General features: G+C 42.3%; 1 protein-coding gene across 1 annotated transcript; it reads right to left on the bottom strand.

The window, feature by feature from the left end:
* Positions 1–543: 543 nt before the first annotated feature.
* On the bottom strand, positions 544–14,508 carry LOC115196992 (mixed lineage kinase domain-like protein). The gene is given in 12 exon segments (XM_029758093.1): positions 544–1,143; positions 1,285–1,425; positions 1,606–1,655; positions 1,819–1,958; positions 2,152–2,236; positions 3,273–3,408; positions 6,566–6,666; positions 6,760–6,937; positions 7,372–7,458; positions 7,843–8,113; positions 8,115–8,287; positions 14,416–14,508. Coding segments are annotated over 11 exon segments (1,464 nt in total). The 5' UTR covers positions 8,286–8,287; positions 14,416–14,508; the 3' UTR covers positions 544–1,039.
* Positions 14,509–16,270: the final 1,762 nt, after the last annotated feature.

Here is a 16,270-nt window from a genome sequence, read left to right as displayed (position 1 = left end):
TCCATAACCCTGTGTGGGAGGTGTATACTTTTGTTTCACAGTAGATTTGTTTAAGACAACCAAGAAACATTCTGTGTGCCCCTGATTTAGCCCACTGCAGTAAAAGGTTATTAAGGGGGTAAAATGAACTGTTTAAGTCATAAGTTAAGGTCCCATCTTAAAGAGAACAATGACCCTTTCAAAGAGGAGTGTGAGGCCTCTGGATTTCTTTATTTTTTTATTGACTGAGACATCTACCCGGACATCCCCGGGCCCCCCCCCCCCCCCCCCCCCCCCCCCCCCGGGAACTCTTTTTGAAAGGGTTAAGGTGAAACAGATTTTAAACAGTTGGTTCAAAGACACTTGGGGTTTCACTTGTGTACATATAGTTCCCTTGTGTGTAAAGGACCCCCTAGATTAGCCTACCTGTTAACAATTAAATATGGATAGCTGAGAACTCTTTTTAAAAGGGTAAAGGTGAAACAGATGTAAAACAGGGGCTTCAAAGACACTCCACACCCACACACCCCAAGGGGGAGAGACAGAGGTACAGATGTAAAGATATGTAATTAATTGAAGGTATTTATTTGGGAAATGTCCAGTCTTTGATCTTTTCGTCATTACCATGCTAATGATTTCAAATTGGATTTATTTGTATCTGTTAAGACACTGAATACATGTTTAGTATATTTACTACATTTAGTATGTTGTTTTTTCTCTGTGGAGTAAGTTCATTTTAAGTTATGTGACTTGTTTTATGTGGATACAACATTTCAATGTCAACACACAGCAACCAAAAACCGGACCTAATTTGCATATTCATATTGAGTTTGCAGCAAACAATAGAATGTTCACCACAAGTTTCCTAGGATTCTTTGCCAGAAGTTCACGCGTTGCTGCAAATTTACAGCAACAGTTTGCCCAAAAACTAATTTGCATTTGAAAATATGAGTTTGCTGCAAATTTGCAACAAACTGGCTGAAGGTTTGCCAGAAACAAAGGTTTTAGGCAAGGGGTTGGTTGGTCTTCCTTTGACCTGGGGAGTGGGGATGATAGCGCTTCATGTTTTTTCTCTTCTCCAGCCATGTTTCTGAGAACTCTGAAGATGGAGATGAACCTCTGTGTTTGTTAGTCCTCCTCTAACTGCTCCACCACATTGCGCAGCTTGTCAACCAACATTGTGGAACAGAGAAAGTTGATTAGGAAACAATAACTCAGAGGACAAATAGGAATCCATATCGAACAGCTGAAAGAAATGTATGTTACTGCACATTCATTATATGCCATTTAGTTGTGTTGCATTACCTCCCGCTGTCGGCCTGTAGAAGCTGTCGTAGGAGCGACAGTCGTTGATCAGTTCCCCCAACTGTTTAGGGCAGTCTTTAGGAAGAGGTTCAGTATATTTTTCTTTACACACCCTCTGATACACATCTTTGTGTGAGCAGTCTGATCAGAAGAACAAGAGAACAGACATTGAATGACACATTTCTAAATATGACAGAGCAACTACTGCATGCTTACAGCGAGAGAGAAAACCCAACCATGCCATTTTCAGATATACAGTATCACTGTTATTGCTGATAGTGTTTGTTACACACATCATTTCAATTAATGGAGTTGACACACCTTTGAAGGGAATCTTGCCGGTTGCGATCTCCCAAAGAACAATGCCAAAACTGCAACGAACACAAAAATGTAAACAGAGTGAACTGAGAGTATACTTAGGGCCTGCATTACACCAACAGAGAACATTTGAACATAAAAAATAATTTCTGTGATTTTGACATTCATTCATTTACAAAAGTGGAGAGTGTGTTGTAAGTGTGCTTGGAAGCAGACCTGTACATCTCACAAGCTTTGTTGTAGGGATGGTTGACACTCTCAAGCTGCTGAGGGGAGCTGTAGCACAAGGAGCTCCTCTTCCTGTCCTTAGTCCTCTTCAACGACGTCTCTGTTTGGGCCAGCTCAAAACCTGCCAGCTGACCACACACACAACAGAACCCAAAACAATTACATTGCGATAGAGTACTGCAACACTGTAAACATGGAACATCAACTACACATCTTCAAAACAACCTCTGCCTCTATTTAGCAGTGGCCTTACTTTCTGGGTCTATCGCTTAGTGGTGCCAACACATATGGCTGTGTAGAGGACTGCATTGAACCTCATACCTTCACTCTGTACCCAGCATCTACCAGGAACTTGCTGCTGTTGATGCATCCATGCACTTTAAACTTCTCCTCCGACTGGTGCAATCTATAATGATAGAGATATTAGCTAGTCTTGACAGGGTAGCTCAATGTGATTAGGGTACACTTTCTAGTGCTGTGAACTTTGGTGAGAGAGGTACAGGGCACAGATCCAGTGTACCTATTGTTTTAGTGAAGATGAAGCAGCACATACTAATAATGGTGGACAGAAGTTTTAGTAGGTGGATTGTAGACACATGAACAGGAATTTAACGTTCCTCTTTCGAATATGGCCAAATTGTACCTGCCTTGTTACCTGTGACACTTGGCCATGGCATGGCTATTAGAGGTGCGACATTATTAGCCAGCTATTGGCGTTGCTTTCCACCGCTCTGGTGAAGCCCTTTCGTGTGTGTACAGGACACATGACTTTCTACTTTTGGAGAGGTAGAAGGGTAGAGATTAGAAAGGGAAGGTACCCGACAGAGACATTATTCAAATACAAGATTAGACTATAGATCGATTCTTTATTGTATCGACTTAACACATTTATGGCAACAATATGATAGAGGTGGTGCTCTTTTTGTCATATGCAATAGGTGCTGTGACTGGTTTACTTGTGTAGGGCACAGGGTAAAGACATTAATTTCTATGTTTGTATACCTGTAGAGGCCCTGTGCTGCATCCAGACTCATGACAATAAACATCAACCTGTTACCTGTAGAGGCCCTGTGCTGCATCCAGACTCATGACAATAAACATCAACCTGTTACCTGTAGAGGCCCTGTGCTGCATCCAGACTCATGACAATAAACATCAACCTGTTACCTGTAGGGGCCCTGTGCTGCATCCAGACTCATGACAATAAACATCAACCTGTTACCTGTAGAGGCCCTGTGCTGCATCCAGACTCATGACAATAAACATCAACCTGTTACCTGTAGAGGCCCTGTGCTGCATCCAGACTCATGACAATAAACATCAACCTGTTACCTGTAGAGGCCCTGTGCTGCATCCAGACTCATGACAATAAACATTAACCTGTTACCTGTAGAGGCCCTGTGCTGCATCCAGACTCATGACAATAAACATCAACCTGCTACCTGTAGAGGCCCTGTGCTGCATCCAGACTCATGCGAGCCTTTCTGTCCCAGGGCAGCTTCCTTTGGGAATCCTGCACCTCTCTCAGACTGCCCTTCTCACAAAACTCCATGACAATGAAGTAGTTTGGATTGGGTCCTGCGGGACAACCACGGTAGAGAAGAGGATTATTAAATGCAACAAGGGCACATCATCATCCCATTTTGATATCATATTCTGAAATCACATGGTGATTTGGTCAATGGCTCTGGAAAAGATGGCTGACGTTTTACGTGCTCCCAACCAATTGTGCTATTTTGTTAGTTTTTTCGTGTTATTTGTAACTTATTTTTTTACTTATTTTGTACATAATGTTGCTGCTACTGTCTCTTATGACCGAAAATAACTTCTGAGCATCAGAACAGCGATTACCTACCTCGAACTGGAAGAATATTTTTTCTTTAACTTGTACGAAGCGAAGGAAATACTGCTTGTTCGGGAACGGGCCCAAATCCCCGTCATTTGTTTGAAGAAAAGACGGAGAAAAAGGGGGCGGAGGTCGGGCTGCCTTCTGAGAATTCATAGGCGAGTGAGAAAACTCCCACTGTCATCCGTTCAGTTGTTCAACGTGCAATCATTGGAAAATAAAATGGATGACCTTCTATCAAGATTATACTACAAACGGGACATTAAAAACTGTAATAACTTATGTTTCACCGAGTCGTGGCTGAACGACGACATGGATAATATAGAGCTGGTGGGATTTTCCATGCACCGGCAGGACAGAGAAGCTACGTCTGGTAAGACGAGGGGTGGGGGTGTGTGTCTATTTGTCAATAACAGCTGGTGCGCGATGTCCAATATTAAAGACGAGGTATTGCTTGCCGAGGTAGAGTACCTTATGATAAGCTGTAGACAACACTATCTACCAAGAGAGTTCTCATCTATTGTTAGGGGTGTGTATGGGAGGTGAAGTCAGGTGCAGGAGAGCAGAGTGTAGTAACAGGCGCACTTTTAATTCCGGTCCAAAATGAAAGCACGTAAGTACATAAACATGCCCAAAAAACACAGAACATGAACAAAAGTATGGCACGTGACAAATACCCACATAACATAAATCAATTTCACACAAAGACATGGAGGGGAACAGAGGACTAAATACATTCAGTGTGATTAGGGAATGAAAACCAGGTGTGTATGGAAAAAGACAAAACCAATGGGAATATGAAAAATGGAGAGGTGATGGCTAGAAAGCCGGTGATGTCGATCGCCGCCCGAACAAGGACAGGAGACGACTTCGGTGGAAGTCGTGATATCTATATTATTCGTAGCCGTCTATTTACCACCACAAACAGATGCTAGCACTAAGACTGCACTCAACCAGCTCTAGGCCATAAGCAAAAAAGAAAATGCTCATCCAGAAGCGGCGCTCCTAGTGGCCGAGGACATTAATGCAGGCAAACTTAAATCCGTTTTACCTCATTTCTACAAGCATGTCACATGTGCAACCAGAGGAAAGAAACTCTAGACCACCTTTACGCAACACACAGAGATGCATACAAAGCTCTCCCCCGCCCTCCATTTGGCAAATCTGACCATAATTCTATCCTCCTGATTCCTGCTTACAAGAAAAAACTAAAGCAGGAAGTACCAGTGACTCGCTCAATACGGAAGTGGTCAGATGACGCAGATGCTACGCTACAGGACTGTTTTGCTCGCACAGACTGGCACAGACAGGAATATGTTCCTGGATTCATGCAATATGTTCCCAGGATTCATCCAATATGTTCCCAGGATTGAGGAGTATACCATCTCAGTCCTTGGCTTCATAAATAAGTGCATTGACGACGTCGTCCCCACAGTGACCGTACGTACATATCCCAACCAGAAGCCATGGATTACAGGCAACATCCGCATCGAGCTAAAGGCTAGAGCTGCTGCTTTCAAGGAGCGGAACACTAATCCAGACGCTTATAAAAAATCCCGCTATGCCCTCAGACGTACCATCAAACAAACAAAGCATCATGGGCTGATCATGGACTACAGGAAATTGTGGGCTGAACAGGTCCCCATTAACATCGACGGGGCTGTAGTGGAGCGGGTCGAGCGTTTCAAGTTCCTTGAATGAACTATCATGGTCCAAACACACCAAGACAGTCTTGAAGAGGGCACGACAACACATTTTCCCCCTCAGGAGACTAAAAAGATTTGGCATGGGTCCCCAGATCCTCAAAAAGTTATACAGCTGCACCATCGAGAGTGTCCTGACCGGTTGCATCACCGCCTGGTATGGTAACTGCTCAGCATCTGATCATAAGGCACTACAGAAGATAATGCGTACGGCCCAGTACATCACTGGGGCCAAGCTTCCTGCTATCTAAGACCTATATACTAAGCAGTGTCAGAGGAAAGCCCAAAAAATTGTCAGACTCCAGTCACCCAAGTTATAGACTGTTTTCTCTGCTACCGCACGGCAAGCAGTACCGGAGCACCAAGTCTAGGACCAAAAGGCTCCTTAACAGCTTCTACCCCCAAGTCATAAGACTGCTGAACAATTATTAAAATGGCCACCGGATTATTTACATTGACCCCCCCCCCATTTGTCTTTTACACTGCTGCTACTCACTGTTTATTATCTATTCATAGTCACTTCGCCCCTACCTACAAATTACCTCGACTAACCTGTACCCCATCACATTGACTCGGTACCGGTACCCCCTGTATATAGCCTTTTTATTGTTATTTTATTGTGTTACTATTTATTTTATTTTTTACTTTAGTTTATTTGGTAAATATTTTCTTAACTCCTTCTTGAACTGCACTGTTGGTTAAGGGCCTGTAAGTAAGCATTTCACGGTAAGGTCTACACATGTTGTATTCGACACAGGTGACAAATAAAGTTTTGATTTGATTTGATATCATGTCCTGATTACTTTGCTCATTATACAGCAACTGTACTTCGCTATGCACATTCCTGCACATATGCGGTTGCCAATTTTCCCTCTGACACTGACTGACTGCATATGTAGTTCCACTCCATTGCACACCATGGACTGTTCATTTGTTTATACATCCATACCATGTACAATTATTCATTTTTGTTGTTGTTGCTGTTCATAGTATACAGACTGTATGTGGATTCATGTAAATTCTTCATCTATATTCTGCTTGTTTATTCTGTTTACTGTGGCAGCACCATTTCACAAAATCAAATTCCGGGTGTACATGGTGAATAAAGGTGATTCTGATTGTATCCAGTCTCCTATTTGTTCAGCAACTACAGTATTTCACATACTGCAAAAAGATGCTCACTCACCGCTCTCTTCCTGGACACAGATCCCAAACATTCGCAGGATGTTTGGTGACTCAAAGCGTTTCATAGTCTCCACTTCCTTTTTAAAGATGATTCTCACCTGACTGTGTGGGACAAACATAACCCATTAAACAAATATGTTTAGCACCGAAGCTGATATTACAAGAACTCTCTGAGACGTCTTGTATGCTATATACCTCAGGCTTGTGCTCCTTGAGTAGGCATATCTTTTGATGGCCACTGTGAATTTGTTGTACTCTCCTTTGAATATCTCTGAATTGTCATTTTTGATGAAGGGCTCTTTGGGCACATCGTAGATCAGCTCCTCTGGCTTGATCTCTCTTATGTCTTGATCTAAAATCCTCGGCTTCTTTACTGTCAATGGGAAACACACAACAAAGTCAATGAGATAGCAAGTCATACGGGACTTAGGAACATAACACATCAATAACACAGATAACTTTAGGTCCAACAGGAAAACACACCATCACGCAAAATACAGTGAGACCATGCTTTCCTGGTGTAGGATGTAAACTATGCTGTGTTTTGTAGTTTGTATGAGTTTGTATGAGTGAAACTTGAGTGCTTGTAGTATCAAACAAAAATGGAGAAAGGTATAAACCACAAAGGAACGAAAACACAAACAGACACACAGTCTCCTTTATCATCAGACGCTGGTCAACGTCAACGAGAAATGAGAAACAATAGTTGCTCAGATTCCAAATTAAGTAGTACAGCTAGTAAACAAATAAAGACGAAACGTTCTTAGTTTCATTCATTTGGACATTAATCTATAGAGGCTTACTTACAGGTTTTCAAAAAGGCTTTGATGTCTTTTGCATCTTCTTGGGTGGAGTCCACTTTCCCTAGCACTTCTTCCACTTTCTCACGTAGCACTGTGGGATAAATATGCACAATGTCACTTGCTTGAAATCGCCCCCAATCAAGCCACACTCACACACACACACACACACACACACACACACACACACACACACACACACACACACACACACACACACACACACACACACACACACACACACACACACACAAACACACACACACACACACACACACACACACACACACACACACACACACACACACACACACACACACACACACACACACACAGAGCTAAATATGGTATAGTCAGCAGGATCAGTGACTGGCCATAAAACAGCCCAGACCTCCTGGCAGTGACCACAGTACACATATACAGGGAGGCTACATGATTAAGACCCTGCACTAAAAAGTGCATGGTAGAAGCGTCTCACATTTCTGCAGCTCCAGATGATCTATCTCCCTGTCCGCCTTGTCCTCTCTCCATCGCGTCTCCTCGTTGAATCTCTGCTGTAGCTGCTCTCTGTGATCCACCTGCAGGGCTAGTGACAGCACCTGAGCTGAATCGTACAGGCGCATGGTCAAACTCTCAAACTCTTCTCCCTGCTTGTAGGCCTTCAAGACGCGGTTCATGTATTTGGCGCTAGCGTATTTCTCAACCATGTCCTGGGCATTTTCCAGGGTGAGTTTGAGCTCACGCAGGGCTGTTCTCCACAGGGGCAGGGTCTTCCCCCAGCCCCTTTACCATACTCACCGTATCTGCCAAGACTTTTACGTGCTGGGCCAAACGCTGACAACGCTTTTTATTGGCTTTCACTTCAGCACATAAAGAATAGAGCTTCTTCGCTATGCCCAAGATGGGCTTTATGATGTCCATGGCTGGGGAGAGAGGAGAAGAGACAAAGGTTTAGAAATGTATTAGACAAGTTTTCCCCCCAAACATATGTCTGAGAATGTCTCTAGCTACAGTATACATTTTGGGGGATTTTTTTTAGGGGGTAGATCATCTTCAATATTGCAAATCGATTGTGGCTTCTATCAATGTAATTGTCTGCATCATTTCCAATCCCCCATATATACTTTTTATGAATATATATTTTCCTTGAATAATTTCCCTTAACCCTACCTCCCCTCCCCAAATTGGAGTAAACTAGTGGACAACAGCACATAGGCTTCTACATCCAGCTTATACATACTATATACAGTTTACGGACACAGTACATTTGACATTAGTTATCTTTTGTTTGTTTTTAGTCCCATCCTTCAGCTGCCATAAACCCCTCCCATCTATCTCTGAACACTATCCAGTTTATATTTGCCATATATTTCTCAACTGAGCTGTGACGTTTCACAAAATGTCTGAACCTTTCTATTCTCATAGTTTCTACATATTGTAAATTAAAGATAAACATTTTTGCTAAGAGTATTATTATTTTATTGATCAATTGACTATGACTTTTCAAATCACCCAGCAGTGCTATTTGCAGAGTTAGCGCCAGGTAAACAAATCTTCAGCCATTCCTGAACCTGCGACCAAAAACAAGCTACATATGGACAGTACCAAAACAAATGATCTAACGATTCTGTCTCTTCGCAGCAAAATCTGCAGAGCTGGGATTGTTGTATCCCCCATACAGTGCATTCGGAAAGTATTCAGACCCCTTGACTTTTTCGACATTTTGTTATGTTACAGCCTTATTCTAAAATGTATTAAATTGTTTTTTCCCCCCCTTATCAATCTATACACAATACCCATAATGACAAAACAAAAACAGGTTTTTAGAAATGTTTGTACATTTTATTAAAGTTAAAAAACAGAAATATCACATTTACATAAGTATTCAGACCCTTCACTCCGTACCTTTGGTAGCAAGTACAGCCTCAAGTCTTCTTGGGTATGATGCTACAAGCTTGGCACACCTGTATTTGGGGAGTTTCTCCCATTCTTCTCTGCATATCCTCTCAAGCTGTTAGGTTGGATGGGGAGCGTCGCTGCACAGCTATTTTCAGGTCTCTCCAGAGATGTTCGATCGGGTTCAAGTCCGGGCTCTGTCTGGGCCACTCAAAGACTTTCAGAAACTTGTCCAGAGCCACTCCTGTGTTGTCTTGGCTGTGTGCTTAAGGTAGTTGTCCTGTTTGAATGTGAACCTTCACCCCAGTCTGAGGTCCTGAGCGCTCTGGAGCAGGTTTTCTTCAAGGATCTCTCTGTACTTTGCTCCGTTCATCTTTCCCTCGATCCTGACTAATCTCCCAGTACCTGCCGCTGAAAAATATCCCCACCTCCCTGACCAAGGCCCTTCTCCCGCGATTGCTCAGTTTGGCCGTGCGGCCAGCTCTAGGAAGAGTCTTGGTGGTTCCAAACTTTGTCCATTTAAAAATGGAGGCCACTGTGTTCTTGGGGATCTTCAATGCTGCAGAAATGTTTTGATACCCTTCCCCAGATCTGTGAATCGACACAGATCTCCCAAGTGGTGCAGCGGTCTAAGGCACTGCATCTCAGTGCTAGAGGCATCACTACAGACCCTGGTTTGATTCCAGGCTGTATCACAACTGGCTGTGATTGGGAGTCCCATAGGTCGGGGCACAATTGGCCCAGCGTCGTCCGGGGTTAGGGTTTTGTCGGTGGTAGGCCATCATTGTAAATCAGAATGAGTTCTTAACTGACTTGCCTAGTTAAATTAAGGTTAAAATATCTCTGAGTTCTATGGACATTTCCTTTGACCTCATGGCTTGGTTATTGCTGACTTGCACTGTTAATTGTGGGACCTTATATAGACAGGTGTGTGTCTTTCCAAATCATGTTCAATCAAAAGTTTCTAAACTATACCATACCATATTTCCTATAGTGTCACCATAATATTTCAATTGAAGAAGTGTGTTGTTCATAATCATTAGGATATTTTAGCGCTCCACAGTACATCCTAAATTCCCCCCAGGCTTCAGATGTGAGCTAAACAGTGCAATTGCACTTAAGATGCATTTTAAAGTTAGAATTTAGAAACATAACTTTTAATTTCCAAACATTTAGGTCAGTTGTATGCATCTGATTTTCGATCTATTAACATCAAGAGTTGCATTAAATAGGCTTACTGATGCATTTGGCAATATTAAATTCATACACACAAAACATAAACAAAAGCATTCACTGTGAAACTTGATAGGCTGCATGTTTTTTTACTTATTTTTTATTTAACCTTTATTTAACCTCTCTGGGCTAGGTGGGACGTTTGCGTCCCACCCTAGTCAACAGCCAGTGGAATCCCGTGGTGCGATATTCAAATACCTTAGAAATGCTATTACTTCAATTTCTCAAACATATGACTATTTTACACCATTTTAAAGACAAGACTCTCGTTAATCTAACCACACTGTCCGATTTCAAAAAGGCTTTACAACGAAAGCAAAACATTAGATTATGTCAGCAGAGTACCCAGCCAGAAATCATCAGACACCCATTTTTCAAGCTAGCATATAATGTCACAAAAACCAAAACCACAGCTAAATGCAGCACTAACCTTTGATGATCTTCATCAGATGACACTCCTAGGACATTATGTTATACAATACATGCATGTTTTGTTCAATCAAGTTCATATTTATATCAAAAACCAGCTTTTACATTAGCATGTGACTAGCATGTGACTAGCATTCCCACCGAACACTTCCGGTGAATTTACTAAATTACTCACGAAAAACGTTCACAAAAAACATAACAATTATTTTAAGAATTATAGATACAGAACTCCTTTATGCAATCGCGGTGTCCGATTTTAAAATAGCTTTTCAGTGAAAGCACATTTTGCAATATTCTGAGTAGCTAGCCCGGCCATCACAGGCTAGCTATTTTGACACCCACCAAGTTTGGTACTCACCAAACTCAAATTTACTATAAGAAAAATTGGATTACCTTTGCTGTTCTTCGTCAGAATGCACTCCCAGGACTTCTACTTCAATAACAAATATTGGTTTGGTTCCAAATAATCCATAGTTATATCCAAATAGCGGCATTTTGTTCGTGCATTCAAGACACTATCCGAAGGGTAAAGAAGGGTGACGCGCCCGGCGCGTTTCGTGACAAAACATTTCAAAATATTCCATTACCGTACTTCGAAGCATGTCAAACGCTGTTTAAAATCAATTTTTATGCGATTTTTCTCGTAAAAAAGCGATAATATTCCGCCCGGGAGTCGTTGTTTTCGTTAAAAGACTGAAAATGTAAACATGGAGTCGTCTCGTGCACGCGCTCGCCAGTCTCATTGTTCTCAGATCGACCACTTACCAAATGCGCTACTGTTTTTCAGCCATGGCCTGCAAAGTCATCATTCAACGTTCTGTCGCCTTCTGAGAGCCTATGGGAGCGTTAGAAAATGTCGCGTTTCAGCAGAGATCCCCTGTTTTGGATAGAGATGACAAAGAAGGCCAAGAAATGGTCAGAGAGGGCGCTTCCTGTTTGGAATCTTCTCAGGTTTTGGCCTGCCAAATGAGTTCTGTTATACTCACAGACACCATTCAAACAGTTTTAGAAACTTTAGGGTGTTTTCTATCCAAATCAAACAATTATATGCATATTCTAGGTACTGGGCAGGAGTAGTAACCAGATTAAATCGGGTACGTTTTTTATCCGGCCGTGCAAATACTGCCCCCTATCCCCAGCAGCTTTTAACATGTAGGCTATTCATATTTTTTTTATGTAGGCTATTCATATATAGCTTATGCGCATCACTTAGTTCAATGTATGGAATCAGTTATTGTTTTCTTGCCCAAACCGCGAGCATCACCTGTCAAACTCAGACAATTCTCTCAAAACAGAGGGATGTCGATTCGCACGGGTCTATTATCAGAATACATTGGAGTTCGCCAATACAACAGTAGGTTATTCTGGCTGGAATTGTTACTCTCCTGCCATGTACAAATTACTGACGGCAGTTTCAGACCGGACTAAAATTACAGACGTGGTGTTTTGTGCTCGTGCACATAATTACATTACCCGACCTCCCACAGTAAAACGAATCCTGTCGGAATAGGGCACAATAGGGCCTGACCTATAGCCAGGACCGATATTTGCCATTCTGCCGCCATAGGCGAGACCACAAAATGACGCCCACCACAAAATTACATTGAAAATACGTCTAAAATATGTATTTTCCAGACGTTGAAGTTAGATTAAATTTAGGTTCTGAATGAAAGGTGAAAATGTATTTTATGTATGGTTAAAATACATTGGCATCGTTTTACGGACGTTGAAAAATATGTATTTTACGGATGTTGAAATCAGGTTCATTTTCAGTTCTGAATGAAGGTTGAAAATACTTATTTTCCTGGTGTTGAAAATAGGTCTTTCACAGACGTTGACATTTTTGGGGGATGTTGGGGGGGATACCTTAAGGGGTCCTAAATATCAAAATCAAATAGTTAAGTTATCCTTGTTATGACCATCTTAAAACAATTCCGGATGTTAGCTTCTTAAACACAACTTCTGTTAATGATAGTAATGACACAACATTTATGACGCCCTGTGCGAGGAATCTAAAATAGGATGAGGCATTTATTTTGAATTAAGTATACAGTTGAAGTCAGAAGTTTACATACATTAGGTTGGAGTCATTAAAACTCGTTTTTCAACCACTCCACAAATTTCTTGTTAACAAACTATAGTTTTGGCAAGTCGGTTAGGACATCTACTTTGTGCATGACACAAGTAATTTTTCAAACAATTGTTAACAGACAGATTATTTCACTTATAATTCACTGTATCACAATTCCAGGGGGTCAGAAGTTTACATAAACTAAGTTCACTGTGCATTTAAACAGCTTGGAAATTCCAGAAAATTATGTCATGGCTTTAGAAGCTTCTGATAGGCTAATTGACATAATTTGAGTCAATTGGAGGTGTACCTGTGGATGTATTTCAAGGCCTACCTTCAAACTCAGTGCCTCTTTGCTTGACATCAAGCGAAAATCAAAAGAAATCAGCCAAGACCTCAGAAAAAGTCAGTCTGGTTGATCCTTGGGAGCAATTTCCAAATGCCGGAAGGTACCACGTTCATCTGTACAAACAGTAGTACGCAAGTATAAACACCATGGGACCACGCAGCTGCCATACCGGTCAGGAAGGAGACGTGTTCTGTCTCCTAGAGATGAACGTACTTTGGTGCGAAAAGTGCAAATCAATCCCAGAACAACAGCAAAGGACCTTGTGAAGATGCTGGAGGAAACAGGTACAAAAGTATCCATATCCACAGTAAAACGAGTCCTATATCGACATAACCTGAAAGGCCGCTCAGCAAGGAAGAAGCCACTGCTCCAAAACCGCCATAAAAAAGCCAGACTACGGTTTGCAACTGCACATGGGTTCAAAGATTGTACTTTTTGGAGAAATGTCCTCTGGTCTGATGAAACAGAAATAGAACTGTTTGGCCATAATGACCATAATGACCGTTTTGTTTGGAGGAAAAAGGGGGAGGCTTGCAAGCCGAAGAACACCATCCCAACCGTGAAGCACGGGGGTGGCAGCATCATGTTGTGGGGGTGCTTTGCTGCAGGAGGGACTGGTGCACTTCACAAAATAGATGGCATCATGAGGGAGGAAAATTATGTGGACATATTGAAGCAACATCTCAAGACATCAGTCAGGAAGTTAAATCTGAAATAATTTATTCTCTCTACTATTATTCTGACATTTCACATTCTTAAAATAAAGTGGTGATCCTAACTGACCTAAGACAGGGAATTTTTACTAGAATTAAATGTCAGGAATTGTGAAAAACGGAGTTTAAATGTATTTGGCTAAGGTGTATGTAAACTTCTGACTTCAACTGTTTGTATATATATATATATATACAAACACACACATACATATATAAACACATATATAGCTACTGCTCCACTAAAGAAATCTCGGTCGTCCAACAGTCGTCCAATCGACTAAATGGGGTCAGCCCTAAAATCTACAGCGTTACATGGACTTGCTCCTATCTATCTCACCGATTTGGTCCTGCTGTACATACCTACACATACACTGCGGTCACAAGACCCAGGCCTCCGTCCATAGAATTTCAAAGTCAACAGCTGGAGGCAGGGCTTTCTCCTATAGAGCTCAATTTTTATGGAATGGTCTGCATATCCATGTGAGAGATGCAGACTCGGTCTCGATCTTTAAGTCTTTACTGAAGACTCATATTTTCAGTAGGTCCTATAATTGAGTGTAGTCTGGCCCTGGAAGGTGAACGGCAAGGTCCTGGAATGACGAACCGCCCTTGCTGTCTCTGCCTGGCTGGCTCCCCTCTCTCCACTGGGATTCTCTGCCTCTGACTCTATTACGGGGGCTGAGGCACACTGGCTTACTTGTGCTCTTCCTTGCGGTCCCTAGGAGGTGTGTCATGTTGTGCTAGACATTTTTTGCGCTATACTCGACTTGAGTGGGTTGAGTCACTGATGTGATCTTCCTGTTCTATCTTGTGCCCCCTCAGGCTCATGCGGTGGAGGAGATATTCGTGGGCTATACTCAGTCTTGTCTCAGGGTAGAAAGTTGGTGATCTTTTGATATCTCTCTAGTGGTGTGGGGGCTGTGCTTTGGCAAAGTGGGTGGGGTTACATCCTGCCTGGTTGGCCCTGTCCGTGGTATCGTCAGATCGGGCCACAGTGTCCCCCGACCTCTCCTGTCTCAGCCTCCAGTATTTATGCTGCTCTAGTCTATGTACCAGGGGGTTAGGGTCAGTCTGTTTTATCTGATATAATTCTCCTGTCTTATCTGGTGTCCTGTGTGAATTTAACTATGCTCCCTCTAATTCTCTCTCTCTCCCTCCCCTCCCGGAGGACCTGAGCCTTAGGACCATACCTCAGGACGACCTGGCCTGATCACTCCTGACCGTTCCCAGTTCACCTGGTTGTGCTGCTGCTCCAGTTTCAACTGTTCTGCCTGCGGCTATGGATCCCTGACCTGTTCACCGGACGTGCTACCTTGTCCCAGACCTGCTGTTTTCGACTCTCCCTCTCTCTCGCCTTCTCTCGCCCCCTCTCTCTCTCTCTACCGCACATGCTGTCTCGACCTCTGAATGCTCGGCTATGAAAAGCCAACTGACATTTACTCCTGAGGTGCTGACCTGTTGCACCCTTTACAACCGCTGGAATTATTATTTATTATTAATCTGGCCTTAATGGCCATGTACTCTTAAAATCTACACATGGCACAGCCAGAAGAGGACTGGCTACCCCTCAGAGCCTGGGTCCTCTCTAGGTTTCTTCCTAGGGAGTTTTTCCTAGCCACCGTGCTTCTACATCTGCATTGCTTGCTGTTTGGGGTTTCAGGCTGGGTTTCTGTATAAGAACATTGTGACATCTGCTCATGTAAAAAGGGCTTTATAAATACTTTTGATTGAGTTCTGCCACATTTATGAACCTTTTTAAAGCATGACATATGGTTATAGATGATTTTTAACACATTTATGTAGCGTTTACGAAGACTTTATGAAGCCTTTATAAGCTGTACGTAATTTAATGCAGGACCCTATATAAGATACTGTAAAACTTCACATTTAAATGTTTGCTGATATAGACCCACTCATATCAATGGTAATTGCATACCACTTGCAGAAACAAGTTTGATGACCTTCATACTGTATGGTACGATAACTCTTTTAGAGATGTTTTTTATCAGCTACATCCACCTTCACATGGGTGAGATTGAGAATCTGTGTCAACTTGGTGACTGCTGTAGTAAACTGTTAACTAATGTAGTAATGGTGAAAGGTAAGTCCATAGAGAATGCCGTCATTGTAAATATATACTTTGTTCAACTGACTTGTTCAACTGACTCGCCTAGAATTTGTTCAGCTGACTTGCCTAGTTAAATACAAGTTAAAT

The sequence above is a fragment of the Salmo trutta genome, chromosome 7 (assembly GCF_901001165.1).
Source record: "Salmo trutta chromosome 7, fSalTru1.1, whole genome shotgun sequence".
Lineage (NCBI taxonomy): Eukaryota > Metazoa > Chordata > Actinopteri > Salmoniformes > Salmonidae > Salmo > Salmo trutta.
This window is presented reverse-complemented; position numbering and strand designations above follow the sequence as displayed.